Source organism: Terrapene carolina, unplaced genomic scaffold (assembly GCF_002925995.2).
Source record: "Terrapene carolina triunguis isolate 2854851 unplaced genomic scaffold, T_m_triunguis-2.0 Scaffold67, whole genome shotgun sequence".
Classification (NCBI taxonomy): Eukaryota; Metazoa; Chordata; order Testudines; family Emydidae; genus Terrapene; species Terrapene triunguis.
The window spans coordinates 9613782-9632421 of record NW_020664418.1 but is presented as its reverse complement, the minus strand read 5'-3'; the positions used below and the strand labels follow the sequence as shown (position 1 = coordinate 9632421).

Genomic DNA, 18640 nt, shown 5'->3' with positions numbered 1-18640 from the left:
AGAGAGATAATTCTCATTTGGGGAACCTCAGAGTGCACACATGAAAGACAAATGTACAACAGTTGAGGTCTTCAGGATCCTCACATGAACTATGTGTGCTTCTGAGTTCAGAGCTGGTCCAGGATGGAGGAGTCATTTGACATAGGAGATCTAGGGCATGATGGCTTTTACAGGTAATGAGTAGTAAAAAAACACATCTTAGATTTTAAATATGACTAAATCCATTAAAGCACAGATTCATATATAAAAAACTTACACTGTAATTCAAAAACTCCAAGTCGATAAGGTATAATATATCTATGCAAATTGTCATTTGTAGCATGCAGTGAATATTCAGACCTACCTGCTCTAGTTTAAAGATGTGTTGGTTAAAGTAGTGCTGTAAGCGTTCATTAGCAAAGTTAATGCAGAATTGTTCAAAGCTGTTATTTTCATAATCTTCAAACCCAAAGATATCAAGTACTCCAATGGACAAAGTCTGTAAAACAAAACAAAGTATGCTGCTTAGAAAAATCAGATCAATTAATGTACTCTCAGAATATCATTCATGATAGAAAGCATACAAACAGAATCAAATCTATTGAGTATAATGATCTGTAATCACTGCTGTAACTATTAACATTATTCCACGATGAGGGTTGTACATAAATCAAGGAGACAACATGTAATTTTAGGTACCAGTTTAGTTGTGATTTACTAGAAGGAAATACTTCAATGTACTTCCTTTTGGAGAGATACACTAAATTCCCTCCTGTTTGTGGTACTGCATCCCATACTGAGCTGACAGCACACTTTTTGGTCTAAATAATAATGTGCTCATCTGGCTTTTACTTACAGCTAAATGAATTATCACCTTTTAGGGGAAATCTGAATACAGTTCCAACCTACTCCACTGGATCTAAGACTTAAAAGCTTTCACCCAATGGAAAAAATTACTTGTACTATGAATGGTAAACCAAAGGAATGTGCTTATTTGGACTCCCTGAATTAATTTTGTAAATGGTTACACTCCAGCTGTGAACATTTCAAAGTAAAATACACACTGGAGGGGTTTATAAATAAATAATGCACTACAATAAGCGAGGGTGGGGAAAGGACTCACTTAGGAAATGCCAGAGCAACTCTCTATAATATCAAACCTGCATGACACAACAGATCAGAAAGTATATACAAGAAAAGCAATTCAACATTTTTGCTATGTGATTATGATAGGTCTTTCTGGGCAACTCTTCTGATGCAATTTTTTTTTTTAATAAAATAAATGAAAAGCCAAACAAAAAACACCTATCCCCATTGCACCTTAGCAGGGGATAAAAGTGCATGTATGACATGGAAAGAAAGCAGCACCAGCAGTTCATGGTGAATTGCACACTGGAATGACCTATTACAAAGACAGATGGAAAGAAGAAAGCCTGGCTAAACCATTACAGGAAGAGGGCTCTGGTCACACAACAAAAAGAATGGTAGAACAAAAAGAGTAAGAACCATGGACCAAGCCTAAGCCTCTGGCAGGGGAAAAATACATTGTCACCTGTCATAGTTAGTAACCAAATATCAATCTTACTGCTCTGATCCACACACAGAATTTTAGGAAATTCTCCCATCATTACTCTAGCACAAGTGCAGCTCCAGCAGTGCTAGCAACAGTGGGTAATAGAACAGATTGACCACAAGCTTTTTTTACACCACTGTGGTCTGACCAGATCCCAGCAGGGTCAAATGACACAGTGGTAAAATGCTTCTTCACTAGCTGCCATGGCGGAAGACGACTAAAATATCAGGGTAGATACAATTGTTATGCACAGGTATAAAACCATATTTAGAGCCAATCATGCCATAATGGTAGCATGGAAATGGCCTTGGATTCCAATGAACTAAATTAGTGTTTGTGTAAAGAAAGTCATCTCATTGCACTGTAAACCAATTTTTTGAAAAAACATTAAACAAAATCCCTGGTTATCCCTAGTCCATCTCTCCAATTCCTTTCCTCTGCCATCCCATGTCTCTGTCTCGTTTGGCATTCCAACTTCCCTGCTATCATTCCTCCTCCCCCGCATTCCAGCATTACCAAATAGATTACATGCCTCGATCTGTTATGATATTTTCAGTAATTTGACCAAATGCCTGAAAATTTTAGTCATTTGGCCAAACATTCACGTGAAACAATAGTTTGACCAAAGGACTGAAATTTGCAGTCTCTGGACCAAATAACAGACAGACAGAATGACTAAATACACATACATTCACTCCTCCTAAAGGATATAAATCTTCCTGCCATTGTTCTACTCAGATATAGCAGTTCCTTTGTTCTCTATGAAGTATACCTATATACACAGTCCTGGAAAGTTTACTACAGCTTAACAATAGACTATATGATGGATAATTCTCTTAGCACTATTTTTATTTACTTTTTTACACTTACAGACACCTTAATACAACATATTTTGAATATTCTGTGTAATAAATATAACAGCTTAAATAAAAAATGTTTTACATATATTATGCATATGTAAATAAGATAACAGAAACATGAGACAAAAGTCAGTGTTTCAAATACAAGACCAATCTTCTAATAGCCACTTGCACTTGCTCCTGTTTAAGTAAGGAAAGATTCTAGCGTGATGCATGCTTTTAGGGCTACAATGTGAAATATTGCATGCAAGTTCTTTAAATAGGTGATAAGTCTCTTATTTTCATGTAAAGTAACCATGCGCGCACACACGACACATGCACGCATACACACAGGAGTATACGTGTTAAAGAATGGCAAGAATTTTTAAAGGAAAGAATTCATGGTAAATTGCCAGCTCCAGTTGCACTCACTCTCTCATGAGCAGCATGTCAATACCCTTTGGATTAAATTAAACCACTGTTGTGCGAGTACAATTAACATTAAATACAAATGGATCCTTTAAGTCGCCTTCCAAAAATAATTTAATATGAAACATTTAAGCATAATCATCATTCCCTTATTTCTAATGCCTGTTAATTTACCCTAGCTGGACTGCCAATAAAATAGTTATTATGGCTATTCCAGCTATAAATGAAAAAAAAATCTATTTAAAATATTCTCTTTTGATCTTGCATTGCTATTAAGGGCTCCAATGATCAGTCATACCTCCCTACTCGGAGCACCCCATGAATCTCCAACTTGTAAATGAAAGAAACAACAATGTAAAGTTAATATCCAGAAATTCTCCTTTTTAACAAAATCAATACAGATATCAAGTTGAGACCACAGAATGAGCAATGCAGTATGCTACAGTGATTGCTGCACCGGACAAGACAGAAATTTTCTCAGATCTCTTCCAACACATCATCAAATGGATCAAACAATATAGCCACAGATTGCTGGCTCCCCCTTTGTGTGATGCTTCAGCATGCATGCTGTTTATAGTTTATAGTTTTAAAATTGGCTACAAACTGTTTTTTGTGTGAGGAATTCTGTAGCCGAGCCAAGACACTCAGATTTTAAAATAGTCCTTTACTTTTACAATTTCATGCAAGGGAGACTAGAGCAGAACTCTTCAGTCAACCAGTTCATGTTCCAAATCGCTAACGAAAATGCTCTTTCAGAATGTAAATGCATCACCACATTAAGCCACTACCAAAAGAAATGCAGTTCTGCCTAAGTTAGTCTTGGATTTGACTAAACATCTGAAATAACACCTGTGAGTTTCACGACCACTTACCTGTTTTCTGGTCCAAAAAGGGGAATGTATCCTGTCCTCAACAAGCCTTACTGTAGCTACTCAGAATGGTTAAAAAAATCTTTTCTATTTATTAAACCAGCACTTCTACATATATACTATTGTTTCCCTCCACCCCCGCCTCCCAAAAGTACTCCAGAGGGGTCGGCATGAGTTGTATCATTCTATCAAGGACAGAGTTTGTCAAATACCCCAACCCCAAATGTGTATTCACTGAGTAAACAATCAAATAACTTTTCTTCGGTTGACAAAAAACAGTTCTTCTAATATGAATGTATTCGGGTGCAAAGACAAAAATCTCTCTCACTCATCTCTGTGATGAGTGCAACACTGATAGCAGGTATAATGAAAGACTTTCTAGTTAGTTTGATTTTGTTCTCTGATGTAAAGACCTACGGCTTGGGAAGCGCTCCCAACATCACTGGAATATGCTTAACATTTCCTTGTATGGACTTCACTTTGCATGTTCCTTTATATACATATACGTACTTCTTTTTTAAACAGATAAACTGAAAATTCAGTTTGCAGTACAATATTTAAATAATGAAATACAAATTAAAATAATTTGTACCTCTTAAAACTTCTGAAGTTCCAGTTTCAACTTTGCTAGCTGCAGTCTTTATTTCAGCATAAAGATGCCATGCAGAAAGCATGCACAGAAATAATATGATCTTTTGCATACAAGTCTAGCCTTTATCTTATTTTTAAGTTCAATTTTCAATAAAGAAACAAAAAAAGCAACAAACATGACACATGAATTTGTAGAAAATGACTAACACAGTAACGCAAGGCTAGATTTTACAAATAAAACCTAATTTCTGCACAGAACTAATTTTTCGATTGGGGCGCCCCTGATTTAGAAATCAATTGCTCAGAAAACAGTCTGATGTCACCGAATGGTTTCATATGATTGTAGCAGAGTCTTGGGTTTTAATTTAAATAAATGAAATTTGCTGGTCACAGACAGAAAACAAGTACCTGAATTCTAGTAAGCAAATAAGTGTCCAGTAAGTCACGCAATATGAAATTAAGGAGCAAGGATGAAGCAATATTAGCATCAGACAACCTTTATTACTTAATAGCCCAGTTCACTATAAAGAAGTATACATACAAGGAAGATGTAGTATCTCAATTTATGAATCACATCCAATTTGAGATTTTTAAGGTGACCTGACATTACTTTAATCCCCCACATATTTAGAATAATGTATCAAATGCAATGAATAAAAACTGTAAGAAGCCTTCAGCAAATAACTAACTTACAGGTCACCTTGGTTTGCTTGCTGTGCAGGTCCCAAAGTACAGATCACTCACAGATTGCTGGCTCCCACTTTGTGTGACGCTGCAGCATGTATGTTGATGATGTCATACCACCACAGAATTCCACTGCAGATTCGCAATGGCCTATAAATTAAGTTCTAGAGGAGAATTGTTTGTTTTACAATACAGCACAAAACTGTGATATTGTAAAACAAAACAAAACAGACCTTACTTTCCCTAACAGGATGACTCCAATCTACAGCAGCATTCCACAGCGTATGATGTCACACACAATAGATGCTGAGATGTCACCGTGAGTGGGAGTCAGTGATCCACAATGTGTCTGAAGATTGGGATCTGCAAAACAATAAATAGACACACATTTTAAGTCTGTGTGTGGAACATATCTTACCCTGTTTTGAGGTCAATCCTCTGATAATCCTAAACTGACTGGTTTATTTAAATTATTTACAAGCCATATATTAGCATACAACATTATGGGCAGAGGCTGAGCTGTTCATCTGAAAAATGTCATACTACAAATCATCTGAAAACAACTACAACACATTTTAGCAGAAACTGGGGGAACTGAGAAAAGTCCATTTACGATTAACAATGATAAAAGAAAGCTGGAAAATGGTCGCCTTAACACATGGTGTTCAAATGCATCATTAGCATCAAAACTATTTTAGCTAACCATTAAGGATGAAAAGAACAGGAGTACTTGTGGCACCTTAGAAACTAACAAATTTTTTAGAGCATAAGCTTTCGTGGGCTACAGCCCACTTCTTCGGATGCATATGTAGCCCATGAAAGCTTATGCTCTAATAAATTTGTTAGTCTCTAAGGTGCCACAAGTACTCCTGTTGTTTTTGCAGATACAGACTAACACGGCTGCTACTCTGAAACCTGTCATTAAGGATGAGACTCATACAAAGCCTAACATATGTTAAAAGGTAAAGAGAAATCAATAAGAGCTATCTGAAAGCAATAATACTATAGTTGATACCAGAAGGAAAATCTATGACCTCATTAATAAAAGACAGATCTGAGACTTGCAGAACAAAAAAGGTGATAATCGTATTAGCAATGGTAAAACAGCTAAAAGGTATAGAAGCAGGAGCACAGGAAATGAGGAATACACAATAAGACCAAGAGACTCACACAAAAACTGATAAAAAGCAGAACTGCTACAGAACAAGGACAGAGCTTACAGCAACTCAAGACTCAGGTCAGGGACAGCAAACTACAAATTCTAACTGCCAGCAAGCAAGAGAAGCCAAACCCTACTTTTTTTTTTGTACAGAATAATTCATTGTACATTTACTAAAAATGGATCAAAGGTCTGATCTAAGTCCTTCCAATATGGGATTTGAAAAGCATCGGAGGGGCAAAGATTGTGTATTTGATACTAGTGACTGAGAAGGTCCAAAAAAGAAGCCAGTGCAATATACAGTATAAACCTACCTATTAGGATATGAATATTCTCTTCTCTTCCCCTCTTCACTGGTCTGCTAACTCAGGCCAGACGATGGGAGATACCAGCAAATGACGTCTAGCACAGGGAATGAAGGTGTAGCTTTTCTAACCAACAAAACTACACAGCTTATCCATAGGGTTTGTTTTTGTTTCAAATACCATAAATTAGACACCCAGTGGTAAAAAACTGCAGGGAATTTTAGAAGGACTCTGATTAGGTTGACCAGAAGTTTTGGTTTATAGGGATTGCCCAGCTGGTTTCACTGAAACTGGGGTTTTGCCCTGATTTCAGTAATATCCCAGAACATTTTGTTCCCTACTGGTAGCTGCATGGTCTTCATATGGCAGTGTGAGTAAAGCAGTATTTTTGTCCTTATTTCATGCTACACTAAAGCTGTACTTCTAACTAGGTGATTGCTTCCTTCTGCAGCCTCCAGCATGAGGCACTCCAAATCTCCAACTACCACAGCAACACAACAGGCCCAATCCTAGCCGAGGTGGATGTTCAGGTCTTTGTAGCCCAGTGAGAAGTTGGATTTTCAGGACAGTTAGGCAGAGGCATGAGCAGGTGAGAGAGGGATGGAAGCCTAGGGTATGTCTACATTGCAAACAAAGGTGTGGTCTTAATTCGGGTTAGCTAACACAGCAACTCGGCTTTTAATTTGGGTTATCAGCTTCAGTTCAACCCAGTAGCCATATAGGCTTTAACTAAAGTTAAAAGCCGAGCTGCCATGTCTTCATTGCTGTTTTAATCCAAGTTAGCTAACATGGGGTAAGAACATACTTGAGGGCACCTCCTCTACTCTGGGACTTGCACTGAGCTGTAGCAGGGTCCACACAGGACATTGTTGTGCAGCAAGCTGGTGTGCTATACATTCACATCCTGGCTTGCCATGTAGACAAGCCCTTTGAGAGCCTTCTAGCTATTTTGCGCTAACTTCCCTGTGAAGACAAGGCCTTAAGCTCTGTGCTTCAGTTCCACTACTCATAAAATGGATATAATACATAGTTCTACTTACCTCTCTGGGGAGTTGTGAAAGTGAACCTTAATAAATAAAGGTTTGGAAAATGCTTTGAAGTTGAAAAGTGTTATGTATCAACTTATTTTTATGTATTTCTATTCTTCATCCTGATGTGCTGCCATAAACAAACAGGTAATTCTTTTACAGTATTCTAGCTAGGTTCAGTAAGAGAAGTAATAATGTTCTAGCCCAAGTATGCATACAGATATTGAAGAACAGCTAGTGTTTTAAAACTTACTTTTAAAAGAAGTAGTGAATTAATCTGGTTAATATTTTAGATATCCATTCCCTTGACAATAAAGCAAATTTATATGCTCTCCAAATACATAAATTCCCTCTTCAGACAGCCCCGAGAAAAGCTTTCAGACCCTTGGAAATTGTACAGAAGGTAAAATTTACAGTAAAATAGCAAAGTGAGAGAGCAGCCAGAAGAAACATAGTATGTTATCCATTTTAACAAACTTGTGTGCCAACACAGTCATCACCACATATTAAACATGCATTTTTACAAAAAAACAGAAAGATTTGTGCACACAGACCATAATTATTTTCCTATATAAATTACAAGCATTTCTATGCAGTAAAATAATGGGTCAGACATATGTTAAGTTCTGTAATTTCAACCAATTGTACAGTAGGATAATTCAAATGCAATGTTAGCACATAGCTAAACAATCATTCTTTGGCATCCACGGTGTCAGCTAAGACATATGTCCGAGAATTTCTGCTGGCCTGTGCCAAAAACATAAAAGCCAAGGGAATTGGACTAGCCGAGTGTTTGCATATATATATATATATATATATATATATATATATATATATATATATATTATTTACACACACGTGCATGCAGACACACACTTGCATCCTGTCCAATTTTTTTGAATACATCTCTACCCCGATATAACGCGACCCAATATAACACGAATTTGGATATAACGCAGTAAAGCAGCGCTCCTGAGGGGCGGGGCTGCGCACTCCAGCGGATCAAAGCAAGTTCGATATAATGCGGTTTCACCTATAATGCGGTAAGATTTTTTTGGCTCCCGAGTACAGCGTTATATCAGGGTAGAGGTGTATTAACATTCAATTGATATGACTGGTTTGTTAAATGTGTAATCAGAGATTTCACTTGATTTAATAAGATCATTAGAAATGACAATGTCATGGTTAAAGATGCTCACTCTAACATGTTTCAGAGTGGCAGCCGTGTTAGTCTGTATCAGCAAAAACAACGAGGAGTCCTTGTGGCACCTTAGAGACTAGCACATTTATTTGGGCATAGGCTTTCGTGGGCTAGAACCCACTTCATCAGATGCATGTAGTGAAAAATACAGGAGCAGGTATAAATAATATAAAAAATAATTAAAAAAATGAAAGGATGGGGGTTGCTTTACCAAGTGTGAGGTCAATCTAACAAGATAAATCAATTAACAGCAGGATACCAAGGGAGGAAAAATAACTTTTGAAGTGGTAAGAGAGTGGCCCATTACAGACAGTTGACAAGAAGGTGTGAGTAACAGTAGGGATAAATTACTATTGGAGAAATTAAGTTTGCAAATTGATACCGGACATTCTCTATGCAAAAGAATAAATGGACACAAATCTGACATCAGGAATCATAACATTCAAAAACCAGTAGGAGAACACTTCAGTCTCCCTGGTCACTCAATAACAGTCCTAAAAGTGGCAATTCTTCAACAAAAAAACTTCAAAAACAGACTCCAACGTGAAGCTGCAGAACCGGAATTAATTTGCAAACTGGACACCATCAGATTAGGCCTGAATAAAGACTGGGAGTGGTTGTGTCATTACAAAACCTAAACTTAATTTCCCCAATACTAATTTATCCCTACTGTTACTCACACTTTCTTGTCAACTGTCTGTAAAGGGCCACTCTCTTACCACTTCAAAAGTTATTTTTCCTCCCTTGGTATCCTGCTGTTAATTGATTTATCTCGTTAGATTGACCTCACACTTGGTAAAGCAACCCCCATCCTTTCATGTATTTATACCTGCTCCTGTATTTTTCACTTCATGCATCTGATAAAGTGGGTTCTAGCCCATGAAAGCTTATGCCCAAATAAATTTGTTAGTCTAAGGTGCCACAAGGACTCCTCATTGTTTTCACTCTAACATGGTAACATTCTGTTAAAGAGAGCTCTGATTGTATTACTGTATAATGTTTCTCTAAACACAAGCTCACCATTGTAGTGATTATTGTATTGTCTCTAATATTTACATGGCAAAGATCTGTAAAAATGTTAAAACTTCCTAAATAAATACAAATAAATAAATAAATAAATATAGTTAAAAATACACCCACCCACACCCTTAGTTTTCAATAAATATTCAAGAGTTGGGGCCTCTTTAGGGCAGAAGAAAATATTTATGTACTGTTCTTTAAATCAAAGTAGAGCAACCCCATTAACAATGCCTTCAAGTAGTATTCACATATCTAGCCTCTTTTGATTTCCTTCTCAACAATATAGGGTGCTATCATTCTGCAGCACCCTTTTAAATGCATGGAGATTGGCATTCCTTTTCAGGGGCACATGTCTTTTTGTGTCCAATACAAAACCTCTCCCTATCACAAGTCACTTCAAGGCCTAAAATTCTCGACACAATTCATGACACGTTAAGATCTGCCCCCGACTCACAAAACATCACTTTAAAAAAAACAAAATTATGTGCTCATTCTTGAAATGTTAACAGTAATGCTGTGCAAGGAAAATTTTACTTCCTTTGCCAGACAATTTGCCATCAATTGTTTGGGTAATGTTTTACCCTGTAGTTATAGATTTTACAAGAGGAAGTTTTCAGCCTGACAAGCTGGCAGGAGAATCCAGATGTTACCTTGGTGCTTTCCTCCACATCCTTTGTATTCAAAAGTGCATGATTAATTCGAAAAACTATCCAATCAAACAAGGCGCTGTACAATGATTTAGCCATGGAATTCCGCACAGTCACAGCCTAGAAAAAATGAAAATAATGATTAGAAATAATTAATTACCTGCATTAAAACTGGTTTACATAATAATAAAGAAGTTGTGTGTCCAACATCCATCTTTATTTTAGAGAAAACTTATCTTCACTATGTGCTCCACTGCTCCTGAAGCACTTCGTGATTTGTCTTCATTACCAGTCTATTCAACCAAGCCTGAACTATGCCCCCTGAATTTGGCTGGTTTTACTCTGGTGGATGATACAGGAGATCAGCTCAAAGAATACAATAAATGAGACAGATGAGATCTGAGCCTTGATGGAATCACTCAGCTTCCTGAATACCTAAAACCTGCTGGCTCCAATGCCGGGAGTTGCAAATCACACTTATAAGATCCATCTACACTGCATACTTCTTGTGGTGGTGTGCAAAGTACATACACGGTTAGCATTGCTAGCACAGCTATAAACAGCATAGATGGGGAGGTATTGCTTAGGTGAGTAAAGACATGCCTGAAGCCTCTGAGTATCTACCCAGGTATATGCCCTATATGGCTCTCTCCAGCCCAAGCATTGCCTCCCCTATCTGCATTGCTATTTTTAACCGTGTAGCATCCCGCTGCCTCCCTGCTGCTGGAGCCTTTCCCCACCACTGGGAGAGACTCCAGTAGTGGGGAATCAGTGTGGACACTGCTTGCTTTTCACTGCAGCATCTAGTTATACATACTCTACATGCTACCAACATTGGCCTGCAGAGTAGACATAGCCATATGCAGGTTTACTGCTCTTCAAACAGCCATCACAGAATAAAGAATAATACTTCTTTAGAAATACCATCCAAGTCGGGATGTTCTTTCATCCGCGTCGCAAGAGATTTCACTTGACTGACAATGGTTAAAAAGCAAGAAACAACTAAGATATCAATATGTAGTTTGTTTTTTCCAAAAACATATGCTCTCTGAAACAGATACTTAGGTACTGGGCAGGAAAGGAGTCGATAATTCACACTTTGAGGTCCTACTGACATTAACAACCTGCTGAGGCTATTTTGGCCCTCAGTTTACAATTCCCTGGTTTGAATTATTACCTTGCCATTTATTCAAAGGCTGCTGTATATGTTAATTACTTTAAATGTTATGAAGCGATTGGTGACTGTGGCATTAACTCAGAGCTGTTTTTAGCTATGGTGCAAGTAAGAATGAATATCAAGCTCTTCTGGTGATGGAGATAGTCTCTCACATCAACAGGAGATTCAGAAACACCCATTTTAATCACAAGCCTTAAACTATAACTGTAATTGCTAGCTATTATACACAGCACTGCAATGGTTCACACTGAGTGAACTTTCAGAATACAGCACTGAGCATAAATTGGATATATTTCTTTTCAAGCAGGCAATGAAAGTTCTGTCTCAATTTAACAGATAGGAGAGAAAAGTTATTCAAAGAATTTACTGTTTGCCTGTGTCATCCTTCCTACCTTCCTCCTGTTCTCTACATAGAGATCTATGTCCAAAAGTTTGCAAGGATAAAAACTCACCTTCACTCAACCCAACTCCAGCCAGGGTGCGTTACAAGAGTGGCCTCATTTCACCAAGACAGTAATCAAAAGAAGAAAGATCACAGTGTGGGATCACTGGATTTTCACTACTGTTTCAATGGAAGCTACCTGTTTTTTCCATGAGTACTTTATAGCAACTTCTTTCACCATAGCCATGTGCTCTTGGGCCAACTGTGAACTCTTACTTGCAGTCAGCCAGGGCCTTTCTCTCACCCATCAGATGGCATTTATGAAACCAAGAACATCACCTCCAGATACTCAAAATGGGTAAATCTGAGGATGGCCCCAAACACACAAATGTGTGAGAGTCTGTACAATACCGCAAGTAACTAACCCTGCCTCGGCTATCTTTTGCTAAATTGCAACATACCACAACTATCTCATAAGCAAAAAGAAAATTAAAAAATGTCAAAGCAAAAAAAACAACAACGACTTGCCAGCGTCAAAATAAATGATTGCTCATTTCCAAAACTTTGTGTATGACAAAAATTACAAGCAATGAAAGCGAAACCTTATTGGTTTAACAGTTAGTTTATCAAGAATCCTATAAACAGAGCTTTACATTTTCTAAGCAAAGTGTATACTCTACTGAAAATTCAGTTTTGTACCAGTTTTTTTTTTTTTGCCATGCATTTTCCAAATATTACTCAGAAATATTTAAACATATTAAAGTGTTTTCAAGATAGATTTTGGTAACCCTGTCTTCTGCCTCATTTTATTGAATCTGCTAATGTTGGAAGACAATTCACTAATGCTGAACTACACCGTATCATGTCCCTCCCAAGACAAACTGATGGAGGAAATCAGATATGGTGACCATGATGATATAACATTTCTTACCGTTACAAGGATTTGTTCTGGAGTAGCCTTACTTCAGCCTTGTCTATTTTACAGTGAAAAGTGAAGTTTCCTCCTACTGCAGACCATATGAGGTGCACGGAACAACTCCTCTTTCTTTGCCCACCTTTTCCCTTCCTGGCAAACCTAATAATGGCATAGTTAAGTATGCAGTAACCCCACCACAGCCATGTTACCTAAGTCCTGTGAAAAGGGAGTAGAGGAAGGGCACAAGAAAGCTGTGCCTTTTCTCCCAAGATGAGCCCTGTTACTGTGCAGCTTAGCAGGCACATAGGAGAGTACTGTCTCTTTGCTAACCTCTAGGACCCAGGCACCATAGAACACCGTAATTTATGGACCTAGATCATGAAGTTTTCTACCTGAATTTCTAGGAGTCTTGGGATCTACAGGTTTATAAGTGAACTGGTAGAAAGCTCCTGGCACAGAAACGTGTAAATATGCCAGAAAATGTGTTAGTGAAAAATGAAACAAGAATTTAGTTTTCAATTTATTGCTCCTTATCAGTCAAATTTTGTTCTCAATTATGCTGTCTTAAATCAAGAGTAACTCCATTGACAGCAATGCAGTTACATTAGATTTGTACTGGTGTAAATAAGAGCAGATTTGGCCCTATATATTTCTCAGAAATAGGTGGAGGCTGGGGTTTTGCAGAAATTTCTGATTTGTCCTCTGTGGGCCTTGTGAGATGCAAGGGATTGAAGAAAAGTTCCTACACACTTTTCTAAAGTATGCCGAGGATGAAGCAGAGAGAGGGACACCCTCCTACAGAGCATCAATGATGCATGGGTAAAGGAAGTTCTGTATTGGGAAGACAAATAGTTGTAAATGATGCAATTTACAGGCTTCACTGCCAATTTTTGGAATAGAGGTTACTTTTGTATGTTGACACACACGTGCATACAAGTCTATTAGAAAGAACTGCATATATTTTACATAAAAATGGGATGTGGCCATATATTTGCCCATTAGTACGGAAGTTACAGCTATTTCTAAATTTTATGGAAGATATGTCCTGTGAGTCTTTAGAAGGATAACCAACCTCTTAGTGGAGAACCTCTGAGTTAAATCTACTAGGACTCATAACTTTGGTAGGAAATTCTTCCATTTTAGAAGCATTGTTTTGTTTTCCCATACACACACACACACACACACACACACACACCTTTTCATGTCAGTTTTCCCCACTGTATATGAAAAATGAATCAAGTGTCAAAAGGGGGAGAACCCCAACAAACCCAGATGGATTACTAATGGTGGTCATGAACTGTATGGGTACATCACACAGTAGTTTTTTTTAACAGGAAAATCTCAAGTGGCTTGCAGTATGAGAGAAAACACTAACTCTTAGGTACAGTACAGGCTCAAAAGTATCAGAATAGAAATGAACACATTTTTTATGAATCAGGCTCTTTATTTACATGACTGCCTTCGGGATCAGTCCTAATCCATAATACCTCACTCAATTTCACCCAGTTCATGTAAAGAGAGTAATGCCATTTAGAACAAACTTTCCCTCTTCCCCATAATTAGATAGCAAACTATATAATATAATGAGGCTTTTATTTAAAAGAAGGAAAGATTGCTGCTACTCTTTGAGCAGTGTGATTAAACAAGATTTGCCTACAGGATTTTTGGAATTTGCTTGGAGAACAAGTTTCCATTTCTTTTTTTTAAACTTTATCACTTATTAATGTCAGATGTTCTCAATGCATTACTGTATGCTACAGTGGAGACAGATGAAAGATTCTGTTATACTCCACAAGATCTCTGAAATCCAGAAGGACTAAAAGTAAAACTGTACCACAATTCATGACCTTTTGTCGGTCCTATTATTTTTAATCTATTCATCACAGCCTTTATGTATTGGGGTAACGACATAATCAAAGGATGGCAGAGTCAAGAAAGTTCAATGAGTCAGAAGAATTTCTTCATTTCAACTACACAAGTTGTGTGTCACATTTAGGTTTGTCTCATTACAATTATAGGCCTCCTATTCAGGAAAGCACCTAACAAAATGTGTAAGTCATTCCCCATGAAGTAAAGCATTTAAAATACACACTTAAGTTGAAGCATATGCTTAATTCCTATTGACTCCACATTCTTAAGCAATCTTTCTGAATACAGGCATTACACATTTCAATATTCTTTTCTAGCTGAATTAATAACTGAACTTCCCCCGGCATGATTCCATTTAAATTGGTGGTGCAAGTGAATGTTGCTACTGACATGCATAGACTAGAGAAAGTAACCACCTTTGTGATATCCAAAGGATGGCTAGAGTGAAAATGTTCACATCTAGATTAATTCAGCGCCTTGATATTACAGCAAATGGCATGTTTTAATTATCTAAAAGAAAAACATTTACAATATGGAAGTTCTAACCATCATACACCTTGATAATGAACTAATGTGACACGGTGAGGGTGCGTGCATGTAGGGTTGTGTGTTACATGACAATGCTCTGTGTTACATGCAGAGGATATTATTTGTGCATGCCTTGTTGCCCGAGTACTCTCTTTTCCCTTCATTTAACTGATTTTTAGCCCTGTTGCTTGAGTACAGATGTTTCTGCCAGTCTCTAACTCCATCACCCATCATACCTCTTTGCCACTTTTCTCAAACCCACAACCGGAAAACCAAAGAACTCTGCTTGCAGCTGCCTATCTCACTTCCACAAAAACAAATGGACTCTGAGTGGGTTCTTAATCTAGCTTCTTTATTTAGGGTTAATGCATCCACCAAAACAAGCAATTCTGTTTGAGTCTGCCAGTGAATGTTTCATTAAAAAAGTTCTGCTTCATGTTATGGAGTCAGCTTCTGTAATCCACAGCCTCTTCTCTGTTTTGGATGTCTTGCTATGTGATCACTACACAAAATGTGTAATTTAATGTCACTTAGAAAACTATGTAAAAAAATAAATTAGTAAAATGAAAATAATACGGTACATACGGTGCCAAAGCAATCCTTCTGGGATCAAGAAAGCACAGCAACTGCTTATTGATTCAAAAAGCAGAGTAGATTAAACATATTTTAATTCAGTGATTCATGACATATGCTAAAGAGACTTGCTTTAATCAATAGGTTTTCTGCATTTAAAGACTAACTTTGTGAAGAAATTTTTTTTATTTATTCCTGGCAGGGCTGGTAGTACTCCTTATTAAGGTTGCCCAACACTTCCCATGATAGTGTGCTGCACTGAGCATCACAGTATGGGGAGAAGGTGACCAGCCCTCTGTGGAGAAAGAAGTGGTTCGGGACTATTTAGAAAAACTGGACGTGCACAAGTCCATGGGACCGGATGTGCTGCATCCGAGGGTGCTAAAGGAGTTGGCGGATGAGATTGCAGAGCCATTAGCCATTATTTTTGAAAACTCATGGCGATCGGGGGAGGTCCCAGTTGACTGGAAAAAGGCTAATGTAGTGCCCATCTTCAAAAAAGGGAAGGAGGAGGATCCGGGGAACTACAGGCCAGTCAGCCTCACCTCAGTCCCTGGAAAAATCATGGAGCAGGTCCTCAAGGAATCAATTATGAAACACTTAAAGGAGAGGAAAGTGATCAGGAACAGTCAGCATGGATTCACCAAGGGCAAGTCATGCCTGACTAACTTAATTGTCTTCTATGATGAGATAACTGGCTCTGTGGATGAGGGGAAAGCAGTGGATGTGTTATTCCTTGACTTTAGCAAAGCTTTTGATACGGTCTCCCACAGTATTCTTGCCGCCAAGTTAAAGAAGTATGGGCTGGATGAATGGACTGTAAGGTGGATAGAAAGCTGGCTAGATCGTCGGGCTCAACGGGTAGTGATCAATGGCTCCATGTCTAGTTGGCAGCCGGTTTCAAGCGGAGTGCCCCAAGGGTCGGTCCTGGGGCCGGTTTTGTTTAATATCTTTATTAATGATCTGGAGGATGGTGTGGACTGCACTCTTAGCAAGTTTGCAGATGACACTAAACTGGGAGGCGTGGTAGATACACTAGAGGGTAGGGATCGGATACAGAGGGACCTAGACAAATTAGAGGATTGGGCCAAAAGAAACCTGATGAGGTTCAACAAGGACAAGTGCAGAGTCCTGCACTTAGGACGGAAGAATCCCATGCACTGCTACAGACTAGGGACCGAATGGCTGGGTAGCAGTTCTGCAGAAAAGGACCTAGGGGTCACAGTGGACGAGAAGCTGGATATGAGTCAACAGTGTGCTCTTGTTGCCAAGAAGGCTAACGGCATTTTGGGCTGTATAAGTAGGGGCATTGCCAGCAGATCGAGGAACGTGATCGTTCCCCTTTATTTGACATTCGTGAGGCCTCATCTGGAATACTGTGTCCAGTTTTGGGACCCACACTACAAGAAGGATGTGGAAAAATTGGAAAGAGTCCAGCGGAGGGCAACAAAAATGATTAGGGGTCTGGAGTACATGACTTATGAGGAGAGGCTGAGGGAACTGGGATTGTTTAGTCTCCAGAAGAGAAGAATGAGGGGGGATTTGATAGCTGCTTTCAACTTCCTGAGGGGGGGGGTTCCAAAGAGGATGGAGCTTGGCTGTTCTCAGTGGTGGCAGATGACAGAACAAGGAGCAATGGTCTCAAGTTGCAGTGGGGGAGGTCTAGGTTGGATATTAGGAAAAACTTTTTCACTAGGAGGGTGGTGAAGGACTGGAATGCGTTACCTAGGGAGGTGGTGGAGTCTCCTTCTTTGGAGGTTTTTAAGGCCCGGCTTGACAAAGCCCTGGCTGGGATGATTTAGTTGGGAATTGGTCCTGCTTTGAGCAGGGGGTTGGACTAGATGACCTCCTGAGGTCCCTTCCAACCCTGATATTCTATGATTCTATGATTCTATAAGACCCTGTTTTCAGTTGCTTATAAATGTTGCCAAACTAACCATTTGGGCTCAAATTTTTCATGATAGGTGTCTGACTCAGGGTGAAGGCTTTTGGTTTAGTTTTTTTCAAAATTTCAGCCAAAACAGTCCAAGTGTTTCTGAGAATGAGGCTAGGGAAAAATACATTGTTTTCCCATGTTAAACTCTTTAGTGTTCTTTGAAATACTCTAGCACCGCCATAGTTTGGAGCAAGGATTTGAAATTTGGCAGAGGGGTGGCCTTTGTGTGAGGGATGTGCCTTCACCATTCTAGAAAGAAAGTACCCAAATTTGGCCAAGTTATAAGCTTCTGAAAAATTGTGATTCACACATGCTCAGTAGAAGCTTGCTAGAGTTTAACAGCTAAAATCTTAGAAGATTCTGTCCTAACTGAGCAAGCTCAAGCCTCTCAAAGCTCCTAATGCTGACCAGACAACATGTGCCATCCCCACAGAGTGACTGAGTCCAAGCATGGCTCCAGCCTATGGCTACAGAGATGAAGTTGGAGATCCCCGTACCGACTGTTCCCAAATGCTTGGGGCTGGGGCAGGCATTGGATCTGAGAGTAGGTGGCTATTCAATCTGAATGAAGAGAGGACAGGAGCCAAATCATGGGGGAGGAAAAGTAGTAGATTGGACTAAGGAGTCTGATAAGACTGGGAATGGTGGGTGGCAGAGGAGAAGAGAAACTGTGACGAGGAGTTTGAGGGGGATGACTGGAACTGGCTGGGCAAGGAGACTCAAAGCTGGGGGGTAGGGAGGATGGTTCTGGTGGCAATGGAAGAGGCAGGGACTGGGATCCAATTGGCTGGGGGGACGGGACACAGATTGGACAAGAAGCTGGAGGGAGGGGTGGAGACTGGGACTGGTGGGACAAAGGGAATGGGAGGACAAGGAGATGAACTACAAACCAGTGGGGAAGGAAACAGATTAGATGAGGACGCCATGGAAGTAGA

At 39.0% G+C, this 18640-nt stretch overlaps 1 protein-coding gene across 1 annotated transcript in view; it reads right to left on the bottom strand.

Moving 5' to 3' along the window:
- The window catches only part of MYO9A (myosin IXA), a 239300-nt gene that overhangs the window by 141236 nt on the left and 79424 nt on the right, over positions 1-18640 (bottom strand). Inside the window, exons 9-10 of the mRNA XM_026648438.2 lie at positions 10328-10444; positions 344-478 (exon numbers count right to left, since the gene is read on the bottom strand). Of these exons, the coding sequence (XP_026504223.1) occupies positions 344-478; positions 10328-10444 (252 nt within the window). The remainder of the gene's footprint in view (positions 1-343; positions 479-10327; positions 10445-18640) is intronic.